The sequence below is a fragment of the Corella eumyota genome, chromosome 4 (genome assembly GCF_963082875.1).
Source record: "Corella eumyota chromosome 4, kaCorEumy4.1, whole genome shotgun sequence".
NCBI classification, from domain to species: domain Eukaryota; kingdom Metazoa; phylum Chordata; class Ascidiacea; order Phlebobranchia; family Corellidae; genus Corella; species Corella eumyota.
In genome coordinates, this window is record NC_137493.1 from 14299345 (window position 1) to 14321897 (window position 22553).

General features: G+C 30.7%; 3 protein-coding genes across 3 annotated transcripts; 1 reads left to right on the plus strand and 2 right to left on the minus strand.

Moving 5' to 3' along the window:
* The first annotated feature begins 233 nt into the window (after positions 1-233).
* Positions 234-3049, plus strand: LOC145751232 (uncharacterized). Its single transcript, XM_082567336.1, has 2 exons — positions 234-334; positions 569-3049. Exon 2 carries the CDS (start codon positions 666-668, stop codon positions 2475-2477), a length of 1812 nt encoding a protein of 603 aa, XP_082423462.1. The 5' UTR covers positions 234-334; positions 569-665; the 3' UTR covers positions 2478-3049.
* On the minus strand, positions 2705-10626 carry LOC145751231 (double-strand break repair protein MRE11-like). Its single transcript, XM_082567335.1, has 17 exons — positions 10532-10626; positions 10364-10398; positions 9824-9920; positions 9398-9568; positions 9106-9193; positions 8488-8629; positions 8116-8230; positions 7822-8007; positions 7203-7455; positions 6749-6878; positions 6329-6429; positions 6117-6251; positions 5339-5475; positions 4676-4771; positions 4488-4606; positions 3799-4013; positions 2705-3161 (listed from the first exon to the last, which is right to left on the minus strand). Coding segments are annotated over exons 1-17 (2070 nt in total). The 5' UTR covers positions 10534-10626; the 3' UTR covers positions 2705-3113.
* Positions 10627-20662: 10036 nt separating this feature from the next.
* LOC145750908 (sulfotransferase 6B1-like) lies at positions 20663-22401 on the minus strand. The gene is made up of 7 exons (XM_082566979.1): positions 22176-22401; positions 21985-22098; positions 21673-21782; positions 21452-21593; positions 21239-21354; positions 20925-21096; positions 20663-20775 (listed from the first exon to the last, which is right to left on the minus strand). The coding sequence occupies exons 1-7, from the start codon at positions 22399-22401 to the stop codon at positions 20663-20665; spliced, it is 993 nt and encodes a 330-aa protein (XP_082423105.1).
* Between the last annotated feature and the right edge of the window lie 152 nt (positions 22402-22553).

The window sequence follows — 22553 nt, forward strand, 5'->3', positions numbered from 1 at the left end:
CGGTTACGCTTGAAAAGTACTTAAGTTTTTAGGTTATAAAAAAAATTTTCTATTTAAAATTAAACTTAAGTAAATATATTATTCCACTTATTATGTTTTTAATTTATTTTTTTATTAATTTACCTTACATTACCATTTTTATTATACAGTAAATTTATAAATTATTTTTGGCCACGTACGGTGCCCTTGCAAACCAATCCGTGACGTAATTTTCCCGTCGCCATGGCGGCGAACCGCGCTATGAACAAAGTAAACAAAAGTAACTTGACTCCATCGTTCAACCTCATTGTTTAATGGACAATGGGGAATTAAAGGGGTCCAAAATTCATGACAGGTACAGTAAGATAGAATAGCATCACATTTTTGTGCAGTTATAAAATATTAGACCCAGTAAGGATCTAAATGGCCGATTTATTCGCCTAAAATTCTTCAAAAATTTGTCTTCGAATTTTTTTTAAATGCCTTATTGAAGAGTAACTCTTTAAAAACAAAATAAAGACGCAGTTACATTTAACAATATTTACACAGTGTATTAACCGAGTAACACTTAAATATTGGCATTTTTTAGGTTTCAAACTTCTAAACAAAAACTTAAGAAGAAGGCAGATTATATTTTATATATAATCTTAAATTGGACTTAAAAAAAGACTTAAAAAAATCTTAAGATGACGTCTGTTGAATTAACTAAACCTGAACCAAATGTTACTTTTAACACACAAGTTGAAGAAGCCACAGAAACATTAATGGAACATGTAACTCCGCAAACTGAAAACAAACTAAATCCTACTGAAAACAAAATATCGAACAAACTTCAACTTTTAAAATGTATATTGGAACTTCCCCCTAAAAAAGAATGCACCCTTTCGACCGAAAAAGTTTTGCGCCCCAAAAAAAGGTTTATAGACATTGCTTCAAGAAAAGTAGACAACATACCGGACGAACTTTTCGATTTTTACGAAATCGAAGAGTTACATTTAGAAAAAAATGACATTTCTGCTATCTCAAATCAAGTTCAAAAATTAGAAAACTTAAAGACGTTGTATTTAAACAATAACCATTTGCAGGAAATTGATGCCCAAACCTTATTTAAATTAAAGAAATTACAATCAATTGATCTTAGCAATAACCCTTTATCTTTTCCTATATCGTTTTTGTCTTGTCTAGTATATTTGACAGAACTCAGACTTAGTAATGTTTCTATGTCAGAATGTCCAGCAGTTATCTGTAAAAATATGCCAGACCTTCGACTGTTGGTACTGTCGGCCAACAAACTAGACGACCTTCCACCAGAATTTGAGAGATTAGCAAAACTAGAAGAGTTATACTTGGATCGTAATAATTTTCGACATATACCGCATTGTGTAACTTGTTTACCAAATATTCAAGTTTTAGACTTTGAAAATAACCAACTATCTCGTATTCCTGATCACATAGCCGATGCCAAAAGCCTATCAAGATTTCATGTTGGAAAAAATCTAATTAATTACATACCTGATGCATTCTGTTTGCTGTACAACTTAGAAGTTTTTGATATTGGAAATAACCTGTTGACTTTTTTACCGGACTCAATGCAATGGCTTAATAAATTACGTGAATTAAGTATTAATAATAATCAACTGACTTCGTTACCACATTGTTTTTACCGTCTTGTTTCTTTAGAAGCGTTGCATTTGCACAACAACAAACTGCAATATCTTCCAAAACGAATTTCAAGGTTTAAAAAATTGAAATTTTTGGATGTAAGCAATAATAAACTCACAAGTTTACCTTTGAATATCTGTGCTTTGACGAACCTAAAGATCTTAGCTGTAGATGATAATAAACTCCAGGAGGTTCCCATCCACTTTGGAAATTTACATGGTTTAGAAATACTTGGGTTATCAGGCAATCAGTTTCCGAAATTCCCTATTCAAATTTGCTCACTTACATTCTTGAAGTGTTTATACCTTGGCCAAGATCAAGGAAGGCCTTTTACAAAGCTACCAGACCAAATTAAATACATGGAGGGATTAGAAGAGCTGTATTTAGACAACAACCTTCTTATCAGCTTACCATCTACCCTTAACCACTTGCCGCATCTTAGAGTGCTGGACGTATCATCTAACAGACTGTCGACACTACCTGTTACTTTAACTGATATAAAATCCTTACAGATTGTTCGTCTTCGGAATAACATGTTGACAAAACTACCTGGTGATGTTGACAGAATGACAGCATTAACAGAACTGAACTTAAATGGTAATCCAATGAATTCTCCTCCTTTGGAAGTCTGTGCTAACGGTTTAAAGGGCATCCTAAAATGGATAAGCGAAGAGAAAAAACGTCGAGCCTGTGCAGTTTTGATTCAATCTTGGTGGAGGGGAAACATGGTGTGTCATGGGTTTGGGCAATTTGAGAGTGCCAGTAAGAGCAAGAAAGGAAAGAAGGGGAAAAAGGGTTCGGCGAAAGGAAAAAAGGGAAAGAAGGGAAAAAAATGATGACGGTTTGAAATGTAAAAAGTACAAAGTTTCGAAAAAGTTGCAACTGCCCAAAATTGTTACAGAATATAAGTAAAATATTACTTCAAAAAACTGCCCAATTTTGTGTAAATATAATTTAACATTACAAACGTTAACTGCGTCAAGTTGTATTATAATTTGTGGCATGAATATTAATTTAAATACTGCAATTGTAAATAAACTGCCCTGTTAAGAAGACAATGTAACTGTAGCATTTTGTATCAGTAGATTTATGTGCCAAAACTGCATAACAATTACCTTACAAAATTTGAGCTTTAAAATTAAATTTATATATTTTCATTTTGTAATTAAGTGTTTTTCCATTTTGTAAGCACTTTAATTTCGTGAAGCTATAGAAATTGATAGAATTATTTTAGTGCCAAATTAGAACAATTATTTAAATGCCTTAATTAACATTATGTTACTTAACAATAAAAAAATAAGATTTAGTCTAAAATTAGATTATAGTGAAAATTGTACACTAACTGACTTGATACTGTATTGAAGTATAATTAGGTAATACAATTATATTTTTATGGAACTTTTTAACAAAACAGAAAATCAAAAATTACAAACTGTTCGTAGAAATAAATAATTGCTAAAGAAATTCTTTTCTCATCTTTTGCGAGTACTAGGCAGGTTACCAAATGGATTATCATCATCCTAAAAATAAATTTTTTAATAAATTTTATATTTATATCAATACAAATAATGAAGCAATAAACTATTTGACAATGTAGCGTTGTAACAAAGGCACTAAGAATCACCAAATTAGGTCTTAGGTTCGATTCCAAATGCTTCTATGTAATGTATTGCGTAAAACACTATAAACAGTACTTAGACCGGCAGCGAGGTGTAGTGGTATGAACACTTGCTACACCACACATGAGGTCATGGGTTCAATTCCCACTGCTCTTATGCTGTAGTACCCTTGAGTAATGCACTATAACAATATAAACTCCTGCTGAGCTAGCACTTAATCAGCAGCATAATTACCGGACAATTATAATCTATGATATCCCAAACTGCTAAAGGCAACTCGAGACTGGGTCGGGGTAACTAACTGAGTAACTAGTTGCTCTTGGTTTAGGTCACACTTTCGACCTTCCAACATCGAGGATAAAGATCTATACAAAAAAAGTGCTCATACTATGCCAAAATACAAGTAATAGAATAAATGATGTCCAAAATTAAGAAAAACTTAAGACTGGGTCAGGTTAAAAAATGTTACCTTATGTTTAGGCTGTTAATTTTACCTTCCTACACCAAGGCTAACAAAAAAGAAAATTTAACTACTCACATCTGACAATGAAATGTAAGTTACTCCTTTTCGCGGTCTCTTCGCAGATTGAAAACTCATTTGAGAACTCTTTCTGATCTGTGGAGAAACTTTAACAGGCTTCACGGGGACTTCCATGATGTCATCAGAGTCCGAATCTACTTTTACACTTGCAGCAATAGAATTATTTGCAGAAGACTGGGGTTTAATTGTTGCTTGTGATTGCCGTTTGAAAGCTAACAAAAACAAATTGGTCAAATGTAAAAAAATTGGTGAGATGTACAAAAATCAAAAAAGCCTAAAAACTTTTCTTTTCAACCAGGCAATAAATGACTTTACATTAAAGTCATTTTCTGCTAAGTTTACCAGCAGCGTGATGTAATGGTCAAGAACACTTGGCTTTACTACATGAGGTCGTGGGTTTAATCTCCACTGCTCTTATGCTGTAGTGCCCATGAGTAAGGCGCTATAAACTCCGGCTAAGCCAATCATTAATCAGCAGTTTAATCACTGGGCAATTAAAATCTAAAAAATCCCAAACTGCCAAAGGCAACTAAAGACTGGGTCGGAGTAACTGATGTTACTCTATGTTTAAGTCGCACATTCGACCTTCCCACATCGAGGATAAAGATATATACAAAAAAATCATATAAAATGTATTTAAGAACATCGAAAATAGTATGGCCTGTTAAAATACATTTTTATTTTACCTTCCATAATATCAGCTCCCTTTGCAAACGAAGTTTCGTTGACTTTCCTTCTCCCTCTAGCGCCCCCTTTTGAACCCTTGCCACCCCTAGAGCCCCGACCTCTGGGTGCTGCCCTACCCCTAAATAGGTTCAAAAAATTAGTAAAAAAAAAACTTTAGCAAAAAAAAAAACTGATGTTCAAATTAGACCTTTTAGAAGTAGAAGTAATCGTGGCTGAAAAGTCGTCGTCAATATTTTGTTCGTTTTCATCAGAATCAATTCTTTCACCTTTAATCGACTTTTCTCTTAAAAGTAAAAAAAAACTTTTAAAGTCATTTTTAAACTATATACTTTTAGAACTAGAGTGCGTAGTGTAGTGGTAAGAACACTTGCTACACCACACATGAGGTTGTGGGTTCAATCCCCACTGATCTCATGCTGTAGCACCCTTGAGTAAGGCGCTATAAACGGTATGAACTCCTGCTGAGCCAGCACTTAATCAGCAGCATAATTACCGGGCAATTATAATCTATAATATCCCAAACTGCCACAGCCAACTCGAGACTGGGTCGGAGTAACTTATGTTACTCTATGTTTAAGTCGCACATTCAAATTTCCCACATCAAGGATAAAGATATATAATTTACAAAAAAAAAAGATTGGATACAATACGACCCCGTAGATCACGCGCCACAAATGGCATTTTTTTAATTTTAAAAGCCTTTTAATTAAACACACAAACATACTTGCCACTAAGCTCTACTATATAAAGAATTTTTGGATTAATTTAAGTTACCGCATAATAAGTTTAAAAATATATTAACAATTAAAAAATAAAATAATTTTTCTAACATAAAAATAATTAAACTCACTGTCTGTTTCTTTCCAGTATTTCTTGCAAAGCTATTAGTTCCTCTTTCTGTTTAGTTTTGTCAGTGAGTTCTTCACGCTCGTCATGATAAATTGAAATTTCGTGAATTATTTCATCTTTTTCGAGTTCTATTTCACGCTGTAGAATTTAAGATATTTTTGTATTAATTAGAATATAAGAAAACAATGTAGTTCTAATTTTCTACCAAAGCTTACACTAATTTTTTAGTTTTAGAGATACATTATTTAATTTTTTTTTTGGATAAATTTTTATCCTTGATGTGGAAAAGTCGAATGCGCGACTTAAACATAGAGTAACATTAGTTACTCCTACCCAGTCTCGAGTTGCCTGTGGCAGTTTGGGATAATATAGATTAAATAATTGCATGGTAATTATACTGCTGATAAAGTGCTAGCTCAGCAGGAGTTCATACCGTTTATAGCGCCTTACTTAAAGGCACTACAGCATAAAAGCAGTAGAAATTAAACCCACGACCTTATGTGTGGTGTAGCAAGTTTTCTTACCACTACACCACTCTGTCGGATTATAATTATAATCGACCTATACTAGTAAAGTTTGGGACATTTATTTTTAGTGTTTTTATTAACACAAATTTTGAGTAATTTACAACAGAATATTTATATCTTTAAAAACTTACCCAAAAAACACAAAAGTTAAAACAATACAACTACGGTCTAACCAAAAAAATTCTGCCAAATTATACATTAAAAACAAAAAGTCATATACAAATAAGATATGATATTTTACAAAATTTGAACCTCGTTAAGATGTTCCTTTGTTTTTTTGATTTGATGATCGCATATCACACCAATTGCTTCTTTTTCTTGCTTGTTCACAAACTCACTGACAGCTTGACTAACTCCTCGAACTGATAACAACGACATTTGGTCTTTCTAAAAAACAAAAAAAATAAAAAAGTTTAGTTTTGTTTGTAAAAATTAAATATTTTCTTTTTTTGAATTTTTTTAACCTTATCTTTAGAGTTTAGATATTGCTCCACAAGATCTTCCATTTTAACTTTCTCCACAACTTCCGATCCGATCATCTCATCCATGTCCTTAACATCTCCTCCTAAAAATATTAAATTTCAAAAACATTTTTAAGGATATATTAAAAAATTCATCATTTTAAGCGATATCAATTTCGGCAAAAAATAAAAGTTTTAAATATGTTCTTTTTTAAATAAATTTATCCTCAAAGAGGGGAGGTCGAATGTGCAACCTAAACATAAAGTAACATCAGTTACCCCAAACCAGTCTTAAGCTGACTTTGGTAGTTTGGGATATTAAAGAATATAATGAGGACACATCTATAGAAAATTGGCAAAAAAAACATTTATTTATTTGAAAAATAATGACCAAATTTTGTAAAAATACTAAGATTAGGTTACCTGTGCCATTTTCTCTTTTTACTGATTTCTTTAAAAAGTGGACGATATTATCTGGGTTGGCAACTGTGTCTGTATATTTAGCACCAAATCTGTAGGCATTAAACATCTCAAACCCACCACTATAGTCAATCTAAACAATAAAAATGTACAAATAAAGCGTGGTAGAAAAAAATAAGAAGATAAATAAAGCGTGGTATAGTTGTTAAAACACTAGTAGGGTTCCCCTACTTAAGGTTTGAAGTTTGATTCCCAATGCTGTGGCACTCTTGAGTAAGGTGCTATCAACTTATTTAAAGTAAGGTGCTTTTATTCAACAACAGCCCAAAATGCCAAAGTCATCTAATGGCTGGCTAAGTTGGTATTTCAGATGTTACTTTAGGTTTAAGAAGCAAAGTCAGCCATTCCAAATTAAGAAAAAATGAAAAAAATAGAAAAAAAGACTCTCAAAAATTACCCGAATTCTTATTAAAGGTTTAAGGGGCTGTTTTGGATGCCCTGACCTTTCTTCTTCTGCTTTCTCGATAAATTCATCAACTTTATCCTCACAATATTTAATTGCTGCAGTATTTAATTGTTCACTTGACTTGTTGCGTGTGGAAATTACATCGGCAAGGGTGATTGTGGTGAAATACATTTGGCGAACAGTTTGTAGCGGGATTTTTTCTGTTTTCATTTCACGGCCGCGAATTTTTAACAATGCAACAGCTCTGTTTAATCAATTTAGATTTTACATTTATTAGTAGGCCTACACATTTTAATAAATCAGGTTCAATACTTTTAAGGCTGACAGCGTAGTGTCGTTGTAAGAACACTTGGCTTCATTACATGAGGCCCTGGGTTTGACTCCCACTGCTCTCGTTCTGTAGTGCACTTAAAAGCACTATAAATGAAATAAACTTCTACTGAGCCAATACTTAATCAGCAGCATAATTACCAGACAATTATATTCTATAATATCCTAAACTGCCAAAGTCAACTCGAGACCTGGTCGGGGTAACTGATTTTGCCCTATGTTTAGGTCATGAAGTCGACCTTTCCACATCGAGAATAAATACAAAAATTGGGGTAAATACTTTGGTTTGGATTCCCCCTCAGATAATGAAGTTGCTACCGGGCTACCAGGTTGCATGACGAAAAAGTTTTTAATGGAATTCCACTCCGGTTCGATTAAACATTCATGTTCGTGACCCCATATCACAAGGTCAAAAAATTCGTCGATAAACTCTTCAGGAATGTAGTTGGTAGGTCCATGCTTTGCTCTAATAAGTATTTAAAATAAAGAAAAAAGATTTTTAAAATAATTCTTATTCGTTTACATTTTAAAAAATTTTGGGGTTAGTTTTTTTACGACGGTAGATAAAACAAACCTGTTCTGATGAAGGACAAACATGTTAAACCAATCGTTTTTATCCTCACGAGGTCGCAACATAGTCACAAGTCTGTTTACAAACAAGCGATGAAGTCTTTCATCTCTGATTGAACCTTAAAAAATGATTAATTTAACAAAGATTTTTAAAAAAATGTTTAATTGAGTTAAAAAAAAATTAAGAAAAAACATCGTTAAAGATGGAATTTTAATTGATATAATAAGGTCACCTCATTTAACTATATTTGCCTGTGCATCACAAACAACAAGTTTATTTATTGTGTGAGCCTAAAAATTGAACATATACCTTACCAACTAAGCTTCGTTAAATATAGATGTTAATTAACCCCAATAAAGTAATGCATTAACTCACCCAAGCCATATAAAGCTAACTTTGTTGTTCCTTTTTGTAGAAGAACAGGACTTATATCAATTTTGTTCAAAGTTGTTTGTTTTCCAAAATGATTAAGAAGTCCAACTACACTTAGTAGATCAATCGCACTTAATTCACCAGCCTACAACATACAATAAAAGTTATTTATTTTTAAACTAGTACAACTCTTTTTTTGGGTTTAACACAACTAAATATATATTTAAAAAAATATAGCTTTGATAAGTTTAGCTGGCAGCATGTAGTGAAAGTTATCAAACTTGGCGTTACAACATGAGGTCTAAGGTTTAATTTACACTGCTTTTTAGCCACTAGAGTAGTGTACTAAATGCTAAACTTCTGCCAAGTTAATAACCACCCGAAAATTTAACTTTTTATTATTATCTGAAACTGCCTAAGTCAACTTAACACTGGGTTGTAGTAACAAATGTAACCCTATGTTTAGGCAGTTGACCTTTTCTCATAAAAAAGTAATTAGATAAAAATATTACCACTACTAATTTCCCAATTATTTAGTGTTATATTTTTTATACACTTTATCAAATTTAAACAATTGAGATTTTTATTTTGGGTGTAAACACAATTAAATATATACCTTACCCCAGATGGATCGTCATGGTTACCATGTATGGAAAAAACTGGGAGACCAATATTCATATTCATGTTTTCGTAATTCACACAAGTTATACTTGAAATAATAAAATAAATACTTTTAACAATAGTAAGTTAAAATAGACTAACCATGCTAAAACACTATGCAAAACAAAAAATAACCATTTTTCTACAGACTATAAAAAAAAGAATCTCAGATACTGAAATGCTGTTAATTATAAAGAATTTAGGCCAGAAAAATTAAATATATCAAAACTGCAGAATCGAACCCAGGACTTACGAGCTGGATGTGTGACCAAAGTTAACTGACTGATCACTGATGACCTCTATAGGGCAAGGTCGATCGCCAAGGCAATATTTCCGAAATAACTCCAAAGTCGAATGAAGAGTTTTACGAGATGATTTATTTTCATGAAATAAATCCCCACCAAGAAGTAAGAAATCAACTTTTCTAAAAACAAAAATCAATTTTAAACAATAACACAAATCCATTTTCCTTTGCAATTAAAAAATATTTATGTTGACAGTTTTGTCTCACAAGCAGATAACATTTTTTGCTTAAAAGAACTATTAGCATCTTACTTAAGGACACAGTAAAATAGCAGTATTAGGAAGCTAAACACAAGACCTTAGGTTAGAAAGATGCAAAGTCTAATTTGCTATGTTCTGGTTTACATAATATAAAACTTATTATTTTAACAAAAACCTTTCTTTTGCGATCATGAATATTTCCTCGAAACTGACAAAAGAATCTTTTCCTCTTTCCCCATTTTTCTCCATGTAACCAAGATGAATGTCAGTTGCTAAAAAAAAAATTAAAATGGAAATATATAGTTTTATTTTTGATGTAAGGGGCCAACAGCTTAAACATATAGTTACATTATTGACTCTGACCTAGTCTTAAGTTGCCATAGGTAGCTTGGGATAATATTGTGAATATTAACCGAATTAATCTGCTGCCGATTGTTTTTTAAACTTTGCAAATGTTTGAATTATTTATAGCACTTTACTTAAAGGTGTTACAACAAAGAAGCAGTGGGGATCAAACCTATGACCTCATAAGCTATGACTTGTTCTAAACACTACACAATGCAGCCAGCTAGGACATAATAGTAATAATAAATTTATTCATTGTTAACATAAATTTTAGAGGTTAATTTATTACTTAAGCAACATGCTAAATTTGCTGTAAATTTAATAAAAAATTAATAATTAAACACTGCTGTTTAAAACTTTGTTAACTTACCGACTAAAATATTCATAACATTTTCCTCGTCATCCCTAAAAAAATTAAAAAATTTTAAGTTTTTCGTTAGTTGCTAAAAATTAAAATTATTTCAAAGATTAAAAAGTAAAACGTTAAAAATCAACTTTGTATTATTCAAAATTAATATTAACAAATATTAGTACTCACATATTGTTTTTATAAGTGTTTTATAAGTGTTTATTAGTATAGGATTTTACAGTAAAATAATTTTGAAAATATAAACATAATAAACAAAAGTTAAGCGCGAAAAAGGGGAGTTTTATGTATTGGTATTCCCCGAAACCGACGTTTTTTTTATCAATAATAAAATATCCTCATAATGTAACAATAAATAAACATATATATATTCTTAATATAGTTTAATATTTTAAAATTTTTAATGCAACAACTCAAAAATTTGGTTTTTTATTTTAAATTTAAATAGAACCCATAGTATTTGTGAACTTAATTTAATTAAAGTTTTTGTTAGCAATCTTTTATTAATAATTTATAAAGTTCAAACCTAATAACAAGGTTATCGCAATTAAAGAAAATTCTTCTGTTATTACAATTAATTAAAAATAATATCATTTGTTAAGAAAAATTTTTGACTAGTTAATCAGCTTCAGCAAAATGAGAAAATTAACTTTTTTAACATTTATAACCACATTGTTTGTAAAGTTAACGTTAGTTCAAAGCGGTAAGTGGTTTATTAGCAAATTAATAATTTAAAATACAGAATAAATGTAATAAATATATATATATATACATTGTATATATCCTTATCCTCGATGTGGGAAAGTCAAGTGCGCGACTTAAACATAGAGTAACATTAGTTACTCCGACCCAGTCTCGAGTTGCCTGTGGCAGTTTAGGATATTACAGTTTTGAATATTTTAAAACTATAACTTTTAATTATTTTAATCGTTTTACTATTTGTTTTATTTGTCTAGAGTCATTTTACGTTTGCGAAACAAAATGTAATATTACGGATGGCGAAATTTTCCTAATACCCTTCTCGTCTTGTCATTCAAAGCCACCAGAAGTGACGTCAGTATCTGTGACGTCAGATTGCGGTGGCAATTATTACGGCGCAGTGGATCATGTTTTTACAACTGGATTTTATTTGAAAGTAAGTTTGTTGTCCGTTATGGCCGAAAGCTGTGGTCCTGTAGAAGTTAATTTCAATAGTCTTAAACGTAAGTAATGTTTGTCTTTTTTTATTTAAATTTAACAATGTATTTGTATTTATTTATTCTTGATGTAGATAGACCGCCTTCACGGTCTAAACTTAGGATACCCTTTGTTTTGAAGTATTTGGTTTGCGTTGGCAGTTTTGGATATTTTTGTTCACAAATCCCAAAAACTACCATTATACTAATTGGTTTTTGGCTAGGCTGTACTGTTTATAACTAATAAGCCCTAGCCCACAGTATAGATGTAAGAAGCTCTATTAGCGTCGTCTGCCCGTTTAAATGTGTAGTATCAAAATGAATGCGGAAAAGAGTTGAATTCGCAAGCGAAAATTAGAGCAAGACAAGGTTTAAAAATTTCGCTCCATGTTGTATTCATAAAATGAGCGGACGACGCTAATAGAGCTCCAGATGTAAACCTAGTAAGGCAAGCATTTCAATCACCAAAGCACGATGTCAGTTTAAGTACTAGTTAATTTCAATTTTGTACCGCGGGTTGACAACCTCCGTAGCATCAAAATATCGGACTTAAAGTACACTCAGCATCTAATTTCGAGTTGCTGAAATAGTACAGACTTAACTAGAGGTATAAGCAAGTGTGCCCAATGCCATATTGCATTAAACTTGAATACTAATATTTGCTTATTACAAAATATTTTAAATATTAACAGTGGCTACTGATTGCGTGGTAGTATATAACAACGGATTTATAGAAAGTGGTGTTTACAATATTTCTATCGATGGAGAGTTCAGACCTGTTTACTGTGATCACGATACTGATGGTTCTGGTTGGATGGTTTGTAGCCTGTTTATTTTCGATTTATTTTTTATTTGTCCTCAATTACGATGATCAAATTTAACTAATTTGAACAACGTTGTGTATAAGTTTAAACGTAAATTTCCGTGTTTAGGTAATTCAAAAACGTTTTAACGGTGAGTTAGACTTTAAAGGAACTTGGGAAAACTACGAGAATGGTTTCGGTAATTTAGAAGGTGAACTTTGGTTAGGTAAATTTGTTTCTTTGTTTTACTGGGTCTATAAGCTCTTTAAAGTGTACTTTTCAGTCTGTAAAATTATAAAAATATGTTGTGTTTTTTAAAGTTAAGTTGTTTAATTTTTTGGTTTAAAATTTTTTTTAATTAATTAAAAAAACTGTAACTTAAAAAATTAGAAAACAACTGTTTTCAATTTTTTAAAGGGCTCAGTGTTTTGCATAAACTCACAAAATTAAAGCAATATGAATTACGAATCGATTTAGAATCTTCAGATGAGCAATATTATGCAAAATACAGGTTTGGTAAAAACATAAACGTGTTTTTATACAGCATAATTCCTAAAATAATGTGTGCTTTTGTGACATGTTAAAGTTATCTGTAAACGCCAGGCCTATTTAGCTCTTTACTTGGTATTTAAAAATTGGTTTACTACATTTGTTTGCTAATTTTTACATAAAAAAACAACACAAAAATGTTTTGATTTCTTTGTTTAGCAAATTTTTGATTGGAGGCCCAAGCTCTTTTTACATGCTCACTCTTGATGGTTATTCCGGAAATGCTGGTAACTTAACTTTAAGTTAAATAACTATGTTCTACAACCCTTTAGTTTAACTCTTAATCCATGAAAAAAAATATTTTGTACTTAGGACTTTTTAAAAATTGTTTTAAAATTATTAGTTACTTTAATAATTTCTTGCTTGTAGTACTATATATCGCTTTAATAGCTAAAAAAAACTTTTGTGTTCTATAGGTGAACAGTTTGCCCACTACCACAGTGGAAGACCTTTTACAACAAAAGATAATGATAACGACGCCTATGAATCGGGAAACTGTGCAGCTAGTTGCGATTGTGGGTGGTGGTATGGGATCTGTTATACTGCCAACTTAAACGCAGATTATCCGGCCGGAATTTTTTGGAATAAATTGCCAGGAATAATAAAAACAAAACTGGTGATCAGACCTGTATAAGTTTTAAGATATTCAAAATAAAAACTTATTTTGTTTATTATTAACTTTCTTTCAGTTTTCGCTTTAGATTAATTAAAAGTCTTTGGATCATTTCGTTTATTTTTTTTAAGTTTAAAAAAAATTGATCTAATACGTATTTTTCATTAAAAATAATTTTTTACTCGGCTTTTGGATTTTATCGTAAATGTTTTGAAAGAGTTCGTTTTAAACTAATATGTTTAAAATTTTAGTTTGTTTTCGTTTTTATTTAACAACATTAGCTCAATTAAGTTCTTAAAAGCTTACTGTAAAAACCTTTAAATTTAAACTGTAAATAAATTTAAAAGATACATTTTCACATTATTTTTAATATCACCACTATGAAATTGTATTTTTATTTGATAAATAATTTATAGGCATAATTAAATAACAATATAACATATTATTATAAATACCAACAACGTAATGTTTACAACATTTATAAAATCTTTCATTTTTAATCAGTACTTAATCAGTAAGGCGTTTATACGTTTATTTTTGCCTGGAAAAAATCATAAATTAAGATGAAGAAAAATAAGATTTTGGGAATCGTTTATTCGGTATTTTATGTGGCGTCATTAGTAAACTCTGGTATGTAATTAAAGCATAATTTTTTTTTCCTAATATTATTTATTTTCGTATTTTAATTTTACAATCAAGCATGGGTTATAGATAAAGTTAAAAAAATATAAAACAAAAATTTCCGAAATTAACTTTTTACGTATTTAATTTTGCACTAAGCATAAGTTATAAGACTTTAAAGGGCAGAACTTTGACTTTCTTTTTTTTATTTTACTCAATTTTTTAACAGAATCGTTTTATTTATGCGAAACCAATTGCAATCTTACTGATGGAGAAATTATATTAATTCCTTTTAAATCTTGCTATACTGAACCACCAGTCGTAACATCACTTAATATCACAAGTAGTTGCAATAACTCGTACATCGCAGATGTGGTAACAACTTTTTCGATGGGATTTTATTTGAGGATAAACAAAACTGCGGAAAACGTGGAAAGTTGTTCCCTTGTACAAGTCAATTTTGAACCTTATTCAGGTAAAAAAAAATAATTTAATTTGACATGTGAGAAAACAAACCCTGGGTTCGATTCCCACTGCTTCCGTGTCGTTGTTTTTTTAAATAAAACGCTAAAATTAGAACTAACACTAAATAAGCTAAAAAAATCTTAAAAAACACTTAAAACCAACAAGTGCAACTTGATACTTGTCCTTAGTAACACGTTTTTTTCTATGTTTAAATTGTAAAGTCATGTCGCGGTTTTATATGTTTAAATCAAAAAATTACGGAACTCTATGAACGTCGCCCGCCAAGTTTTTAAAATGTAAAAAGGGTGAAATTTTTATAACCTTATACCCTAATCTTTCTTGTGAATTCCGCCCTATTCCGCATTTTTTTAATACTACTAGTTTAAACTGGTGGACACTAACAGAGCTCCAAAATTATAACCATTGCTTTTAAAATTATCACAATTTGGTATTAAAATTAATTAACCGGCAGCGTGTTGTAATGGTAAGAACACTTGTTACACCACACATGAGGTCGTGGGTTAAATCGACACTGATCTCACTCTGTAGCGCCCTTGAGTAAGGCGCTATAAACGGTATAAACTCCTCCTGAGCTAGCACCTAATCAGCAGTATAATTATCGGGTAATTATAATCTATAATATCCCAAACTGTCCCAGGAAACTCGAGACTGGGTCGGACTAACTGATGTTACTCTATGTTTAAGTCGCGCATTCGACTTTCCCACATCGAGGATAAAGATATATACAAAAAAAACCTTTTTTATATTTAGCTTGTTCTTATAGCAAAATATCAATTGAAAATGACACAGACTCCGTAAAATACACAAAAAATCTACCAGATCTCCGCGAAATGACGATGTGCCTATTTGTGCAAACAACTTTGGTAAAAACCGGAGGAAGTTTTATTGTAAGCTACAGTCTGGCTTCACAGTTCAACCATTTCAGCTTGTATTTAAAATCAACTGAGTTGGGAATACAGATCGATAGTGGGCGTTATAAAGTGACTTTGCAAAGTGGTTTTTCAGATGGCATTAAGGTAAAATTATTTTACTATATTTTAATCCAAAAAAATGTAGTAAATTTATTTTTTTTTAAATCAGAAAGAAATTTTGATTTTGCAATTCAAGCTTTTCTATATTACAACATTCACAGATACATATTAATGAAAATTAATTAACAAACCAAATATTTTTAACCGGCAGCGTGGTGTAGTGCTGTAGCGCCCTTGAGTAAGGTGCTATAAACAATATAAACTTCTGATGAGCCAGCACTTAATCAGCAGCATAATTATCGGGCTATTATAATCTATATAATATACCAAACTGCTAAAGGCAACTCGAGACTGGGTTGAGGTAACAGTTGCTACTCTATGTTTAGGTCGCGCATTCGACCTTTTTACATCGAGAATAAAGATTTATACAAAAAAATTATTCCTAATTTTACAGAGACATGTTTGCGTTTTAATGGACACCAATGCGCAAGAACTTCAATTCTATGTAAACGGGGAACAGCTTGGATCAACATTAGACCTCAACAGACATCAATACTATTATGTCAGAACTGGTGGAATACTCATTTTCGGGCAAGAGCAAGACACTTTTGGCGGTGGTTTTGTCCCGGCTCAAGCATTTGTGTAATTTTTATTTAAGCTTAACGCAACTTAATAATATCTATGTGAAAATTTGTGAGAGTACATATATGCATTTATATTTAATTTAATATGATGTGAGAAGACCAACTTTTTATTTTTGTATATATCTTTACCCTGAATGTGGGGAGGTTGAATGCGCGACCTAAACATAGAGTAACAAAAGTTACTCCGACTCAGTCTCCATCAGTTGTCTGTGGCAGTTAGGGATATTATATTGCCCGATAATTGAGCTGCTGATTAGGTGCTGGCTTAGCAGAAATTTATGCCGTTTATCCACGACCTCATGTGGTGTAGCAAGTGTTCTTACTACTACACCACGCTGTCGAGTAATAATAGTAATAAAGCTTTATTTTTGTATTTTAAGGGGGGAAATTTACGATTTTGTTATTTATCCTCGCATGTTAAGTCAAGCTGAAATGGATCGACATCGGCTCTACTGCGCATGTCCCACTGATTACGCCATGATTATGAGGTCATCAGTGGCACAAAGAAAAGGGATGTCAACCGTAACTAAAACTGAGGGTTGCCAAAATATTTAAACCACAAAGTCAAAAAAAAAAAAAAATTTTACTAAAAAAAACATTTTACGTGAAATTTATTGTTTATATAAAAGGTAAATCAAAAATATTTCATTTAAAGTATATAGCTTTTCTTTGTGAACTTAACATTTCATTAAATGTAGCCTTAAAAAACAAAGTTGTTTAATAATTTTGTTAAACATGTTATTTATAACTTTTTTTGTTTTTTGTATATATCTTTATCCTCGATGTGGGAAAGTCGAATGCGCGACTTAAACATAGAGTAACATATTTTAGATAATAATTGCCCAATAATGATACTGCTGATTAAATGCTAGCTCAGCAGGAGTTCATACTCTAGTATGAGATCAGTGGGGATTGAACCCATGACCTCATGTGTGGTGTAACAGGTGTTCTTACCTCTGCACCACGCTGCCGGTTAAACTTATACTAAATGTATATATATGCATGTTTATTTTTATGTAGAAAACATATACCTAATTACTTAAAGTTAAAGTTTATGCACTTTTCAAATGTATTTTAACAAAAATGCCACAAAAATAACGAAATTAACATTTTAATATTACAAATTTGATTTTAATACATTTTCATTATATTACTACTATTACCAGTGTAAAAATTATATACATACTTGATAAATAATTTATAGGCAATACTTAATAACAATAAATTATCTTAATATAATTATTATCAACGTTATGGTCACCACATAAAAAAATATTTTAGTTTTAATATGCACTTAGAGTTTAACATTAATTTTGCTTAAAAAAAAAATTAAATAAAAATTTGTTGAAATGGCTTTACTACAATCTCCTTTAAGTTAAAAAATTTAAAATAAAACAATTAAGTTTTAGAATAATATTACTAAAAAAACTACCATAAAAATATTTTGTATTTATACTGTAGTCCGTAAAGCCTTTACTGTTTTAAATTTATATTGTTGTTTTTTTTGTAAAATTTTAGCTAGAAAATTTGATGATTAGATTCAATAATTTTTTAAATATATTGTTTATTAATTTTTTTTATGAAATGCACAATTGTATGCTTATAGTTAAGTAGTTAAAAGATACCTCTTAAAATCAGTATCCTCACAAATAAAATATATTTAAAAAAATAAAATAAACTTGAATTTGTAATTTCAATTTAAACATTTATATTTATCATCAAATATAATTTAAACCCATTATTAACAGTCTACGGTGTTTTCTTACAAAACAATATTAAATTGTGAACAATACATTAAATATATTGGTTTATTATTAATTCATGAAGCTCTTATTCTTCCTGATATATTTGTGCTGAACTTCGACTTAACGACTGGTTTTTGTAACAGTTATCAAAGTTAACGAAATAAAAACAACAAAATTATGTTACTTTTATATGCTTGTTTTATTAGTTTTGTAGCGTCTTCAGTTTCAGGAGGTTAGTACTAAAGGATTTTTGTTATAACCAAAATTGTGTGTGTAATTTAAAAGAACCATTTTTTTAGTAATTTTTATGTTAGTTGGACTAATATTTTTATTAAATTTTAAATCGAAAAAATATTTTTCTAGAATTTTTTGAACTATGCACCAATGATTGTGGCGTTATAGGCAACCAGAGCTACCTAATTCCGTATCGACAATGTTTTTCGGAACCACCGGTCGTCGAATTTATAAACATATCGACATCTAACTGTAACGTTAGTTTCACCAGTGAAATAACTGCTATTTACACTAGCGTGTTTTCAATAACAATAAACCAAACGTCCAATGCAATTGACTGCACAAACTTACAAGTTCATTTTGAAACATATTCAGGTAAAAATAACCTTCTTGAATTTAAACACTTAACTTTACTATATAAAGTCCAAGGTTCGATTCTTACTGCTTACAAGCCGTTGTTAAGTAAGGCCCAATTAACAGAACTTCAAGCCTAGCTAAAAATTGATTAGCAGATAAATTACTAGGCAGTTGTATTATTGATATTCTAAACTGCTAAATACAACTTAAGAATGAAACCAACAGGTCCATATATTTACATCTTAGAGTCACCCTTTCCACATCGATGATAAATACAAAAAACTAAATGTAGTTTAATACCATTTTTTGATTTTACAAATACGTTATGTTTTCAGCGTGCCCGAAATCTGTTATGTCGCTGCTAGGAGAGGATGACTATGTGTTGCATCAAAAATCTCATCCCGATCTAAGAAAAATAACTATCTGTACATTTTTCAAAACTGTCTTTCAAAAAACAACAAAGCATTTCATTATAAGTTATGCCACAGTCTATGATTCAAATCATTTTTACATTTACATTTTGCAATCGGGAAGTTCTCATATAATGTTCATAGAAATATCAAACAAGATCCTCGAATTTTTATTATCTAAATCTTTTTACAAAGGAACAGTAAGTACTTTTTATTAATGTAATATTTTTTTACTTGTAAAAAAACTTCTGCCTTTGCTTTACAGGCCAAAAGATTCTTGTTTAAGTTGAAAATTTTGTTCTAAATTTTATTATTTCTAGAATCACTTCTGTTTCTGGTACGACTCGACCACAACAGAAGTTGGTTTGTACTACAACGGCCAATATGTTACTACTACGAACACTTACAGCAACGAATACATAGAGACCGGTGGTATTTATGTGTTTGGCCAAGACCAAGATAGTTATGGAGGCAGCTTTGACGAAACACAAGCATTTAGGTTAATAAAAATTGCTTCTTGTTATTTCAAATATATAAATTTGTTTTAGAATTAGGAAACAATATTTATTTATCTTCAGTATGAAAGGTCAACTTCACGACATGAACATAGAGTAACATTAGTTACTCCGACCCAGTCTCGAATTGCCTTTGGCAGTTTGGAATATTCAAATTATAATTGTCCTCCTAATTATAAGCTGCTGATTAAGTATCAGCTTAAAAGTAACCATTTAAATAACCTTACTTAAGAGCGCTACATCATGTGAACAGTGGGAATCGAACCAAGGACCTAACGTGGGAAGGCCAAGTGTTTTGACTTCTTCATTAAGATGACAGTTTTTGTTAGAATTAAGAAATTACATTATTTAATGTGCTTTTTATTGGTCTTAATTCAACTAACTCATTATTTACAATTTAATTGTTCTTTTTTTAACAATCCTTTTTTATTTTTTTTAAGGGGAAAAATTTACAACTTTGTCCTTTATCCTCGCGTTTTAACCCAGGCAGAAATGGATCGGTATCGACTATACTGCGCATGTCCGACTAATTACTTTATAGCCATGAGGTCATCAATAGCACAAGTTAACGGAGAAACAGCAAAAGTTGTGGAAACCAAAAAATGCGTTGCAACTTAACTTAATTCACAAAATTAATTTTTGTAGCTATTTTTGGCAACGCTTTTTAGTTAAAATGATAAATGTAATGTAATGCCCTTTTCTCTTTTTACAAGTATTATAGACTTGTTACTAATTACAAAATTGCATGTCATTAGTTAAAATATTATCCCGAGTTTATAGTAAATAGCTTGCAGATTTGCATATTATGATGACATACATTACCAAAGCACAACGCGATGATTTATTTTCACATATTATGGTGCAGCAGTCATTAATTATACAAAATAAAACGTTATAAATATTTAAATAATATTTTGATAGTTTATTTTAGTTTAATTACAAAACTAAACTTTAAACAACCGCAAAAGTTGCATTTTTGTCTATTTTTATATATATAAACAGATTGTTAACCAAAATTATTTTGTAAAGAGTAATGATAAGCAATAATTTGTTGTTCAGAAAACTCTAGTTTTTACACTATATATTTTAAAGTAGACACTTTTCTTTATTAAAGAATATAATAATTATTAAGTTATTACCTATATACAAACCGAAACATATCAAGTTATAAGTCGTGTTTTATAGTTCGTAAGTAAATGTGATATCAGTTGATCCAAGTTTTTCTTTAACTTGCTTGTCAATAGCTTCCGACTGAGCGACTGTAAAATGATTTTTCCAGTCACCAACTTGACCTTAAATTAAATAAGTTTCAATTTTAGCAAAGGACGATAAATTTTTTAAATTTTTTGTTTAAAAAAGGTTTGCCTATACCGACACACAATATATCAGGACAAGTAAATTCTTGTGTAGATTTACAACAAAAAGCAATCTACCAAGTTACCTTTTCTCATAATTCCAAGACCCTTCTGAAGATTTGACAAATCCGAATTTCCTTCATCAATATTTTTATTCATTTTCTTGAAACCACATTCCTCCACAACACGAGCCACGTCTTCGTTGCTTAATTTAACGTCTAGATGTTCAGCTATGCGACGAACTTCCTTAGCCAAATCCTAAGAAACAAAACTGGTCGAAATGTAGTCTTTTTTGAAGTCAAGGCATACCAAAAGCTTTATGTTTGCCCTGAGGTCGCATTTGTGACCTATTCTTAAACCACAAAAGTTTCTATAAAACCAAGATATTTTTGTACTTTACCTTTTTCATGTCCTCAAAACAGACAACTAAGACGTTTTTGTTGTTTCTATATGGTAACCAAGTTAAAAGGTAATCCAAATACCATTGACCATCTTTCATTCCTGTTGGTATATTACCTATGCAAAAATAAGGGTATTATATATAATGCCATTGCATTTCCCTTGCTAGTTGTTTAAACCACACAACATAAAGAAAATCGTTAAACAAGCTTACCAGATGTATACTCCTCAAAAAATTCGTCCCATGTTAACTTAACGAATTTGTTTGTTGGTTTGTATTTAAAAATTGGAAGATGAGGCAGTATTTTATACAAAGAATAAGCTTGATCTTTTGGATTGCGAAAAACACTAATTAGCTTTAAAAGTGTATTAAAAACGTTTAGGTAATTTGATTAAAACTAATGTTTACAATTTCAAGTTACTATGTTAAGTCACCTTTGCATTTGCTTTTGTGTAACTATCAACGTTGATAAGGTTTGCTGGTAAATGAGTAACAGATACGCGACGAGGCATTGGAATATTGTCCAAGACTTTGAACTTGTTGGCTAGAATCATTTATTGACATTACATTAAAACTAAAGAACAGTTTGTGCATGGTAATCAAATACTAAAGCGTAAAGCGAGTTTTATACACACCAAGTTAATCATTGATTAAATAAAAGTAACACACTTTGCCAATTTTATGTTGTACTAAAGTTTTCTTTAACTAAAAGTACAAGTTAATAACAAAATAAAAACTTTTTTTACGTCCACCGCATTCGTGCACTAAAAGTTGCATTGGCATTGCTCCACACATGTCCAGCATCTCTTTATCGCGAATGTATAAAATGTGATGTAGTAAGACTAACGACCAATTTGTCCCTGTTCGCAAAAATTATCAACATTGTAAGATAATGTATTAAATTGATTGCTGATGTTATTCTCTTGGTCATTTTTACCTGTTCTAGGGTAAGAAGCCACTAGCACATCGCCTTCTTTTGGTGACCAGTTTTCATATGCGTATTTAGACACATCTGCCCGAAAACTTGGTAGTATTTTATGTCCATCCAATTCATATACATCCACTTTTTCTTCTAAATCAAATGCCTTTAAGAAGTTATAATTTGCTACTTCTTCCCAGTCCTTTTTGCATTCTTCAGGCATACTCTTTGCTAGTCGTTCCATTTTGTATTTTACCCTGTACTGATTTTATTTTTTTAAATAATTTTCTAAAGTACAATTTCGTAACTTTAAAGTTTAAACTTAATTTAGCTCAATATTTTCAAATAACCCAAAGAAGTTTTACATTTTACTTTTTTCTCGGCGATTAGGCTGCG

Excerpts from the sequence above, each read along its gene's own strand:
- LOC145751232 (XM_082567336.1), top strand. The coding sequence starts at position 666 with ATGACGTCTGTTGAATTAACTAAACCTGAACCAAATGTTACTTTTAAC.
- LOC145751231 (XM_082567335.1), bottom strand. Across the intron at positions 9,921-10,363 it reads TGTTATGAATATTTTAGTCG|CAACTGACATTCATCTTGGT; the intron begins GTAAGTTAACAA and ends TTTTTTTTTTAG. Across the intron at positions 9,194-9,397 it reads TTTGGTCACACATCCAGCTC|TATAACTTGTGTGAATTACG; the intron begins GTAAGTCCTGGG and ends TATTATTTCAAG.
- LOC145750908 (XM_082566979.1), bottom strand. The coding sequence starts at position 22,401 with ATGGAACGACTAGCAAAGAGTATGCCTGAAGAATGCAAAAAGGACTGG. Across the intron at positions 21,783-21,984 it reads AGTGCACGAATGCGGTGGAC|CCAACAAGTTCAAAGTCTTG; the intron begins GTAAAAAAAGTT and ends AAATGATTCTAG. Across the intron at positions 21,097-21,238 it reads GTTTTGAGGACATGAAAAAG|GATTTGGCTAAGGAAGTTCG; the intron begins GTAAAGTACAAA and ends TTTGTTTCTTAG.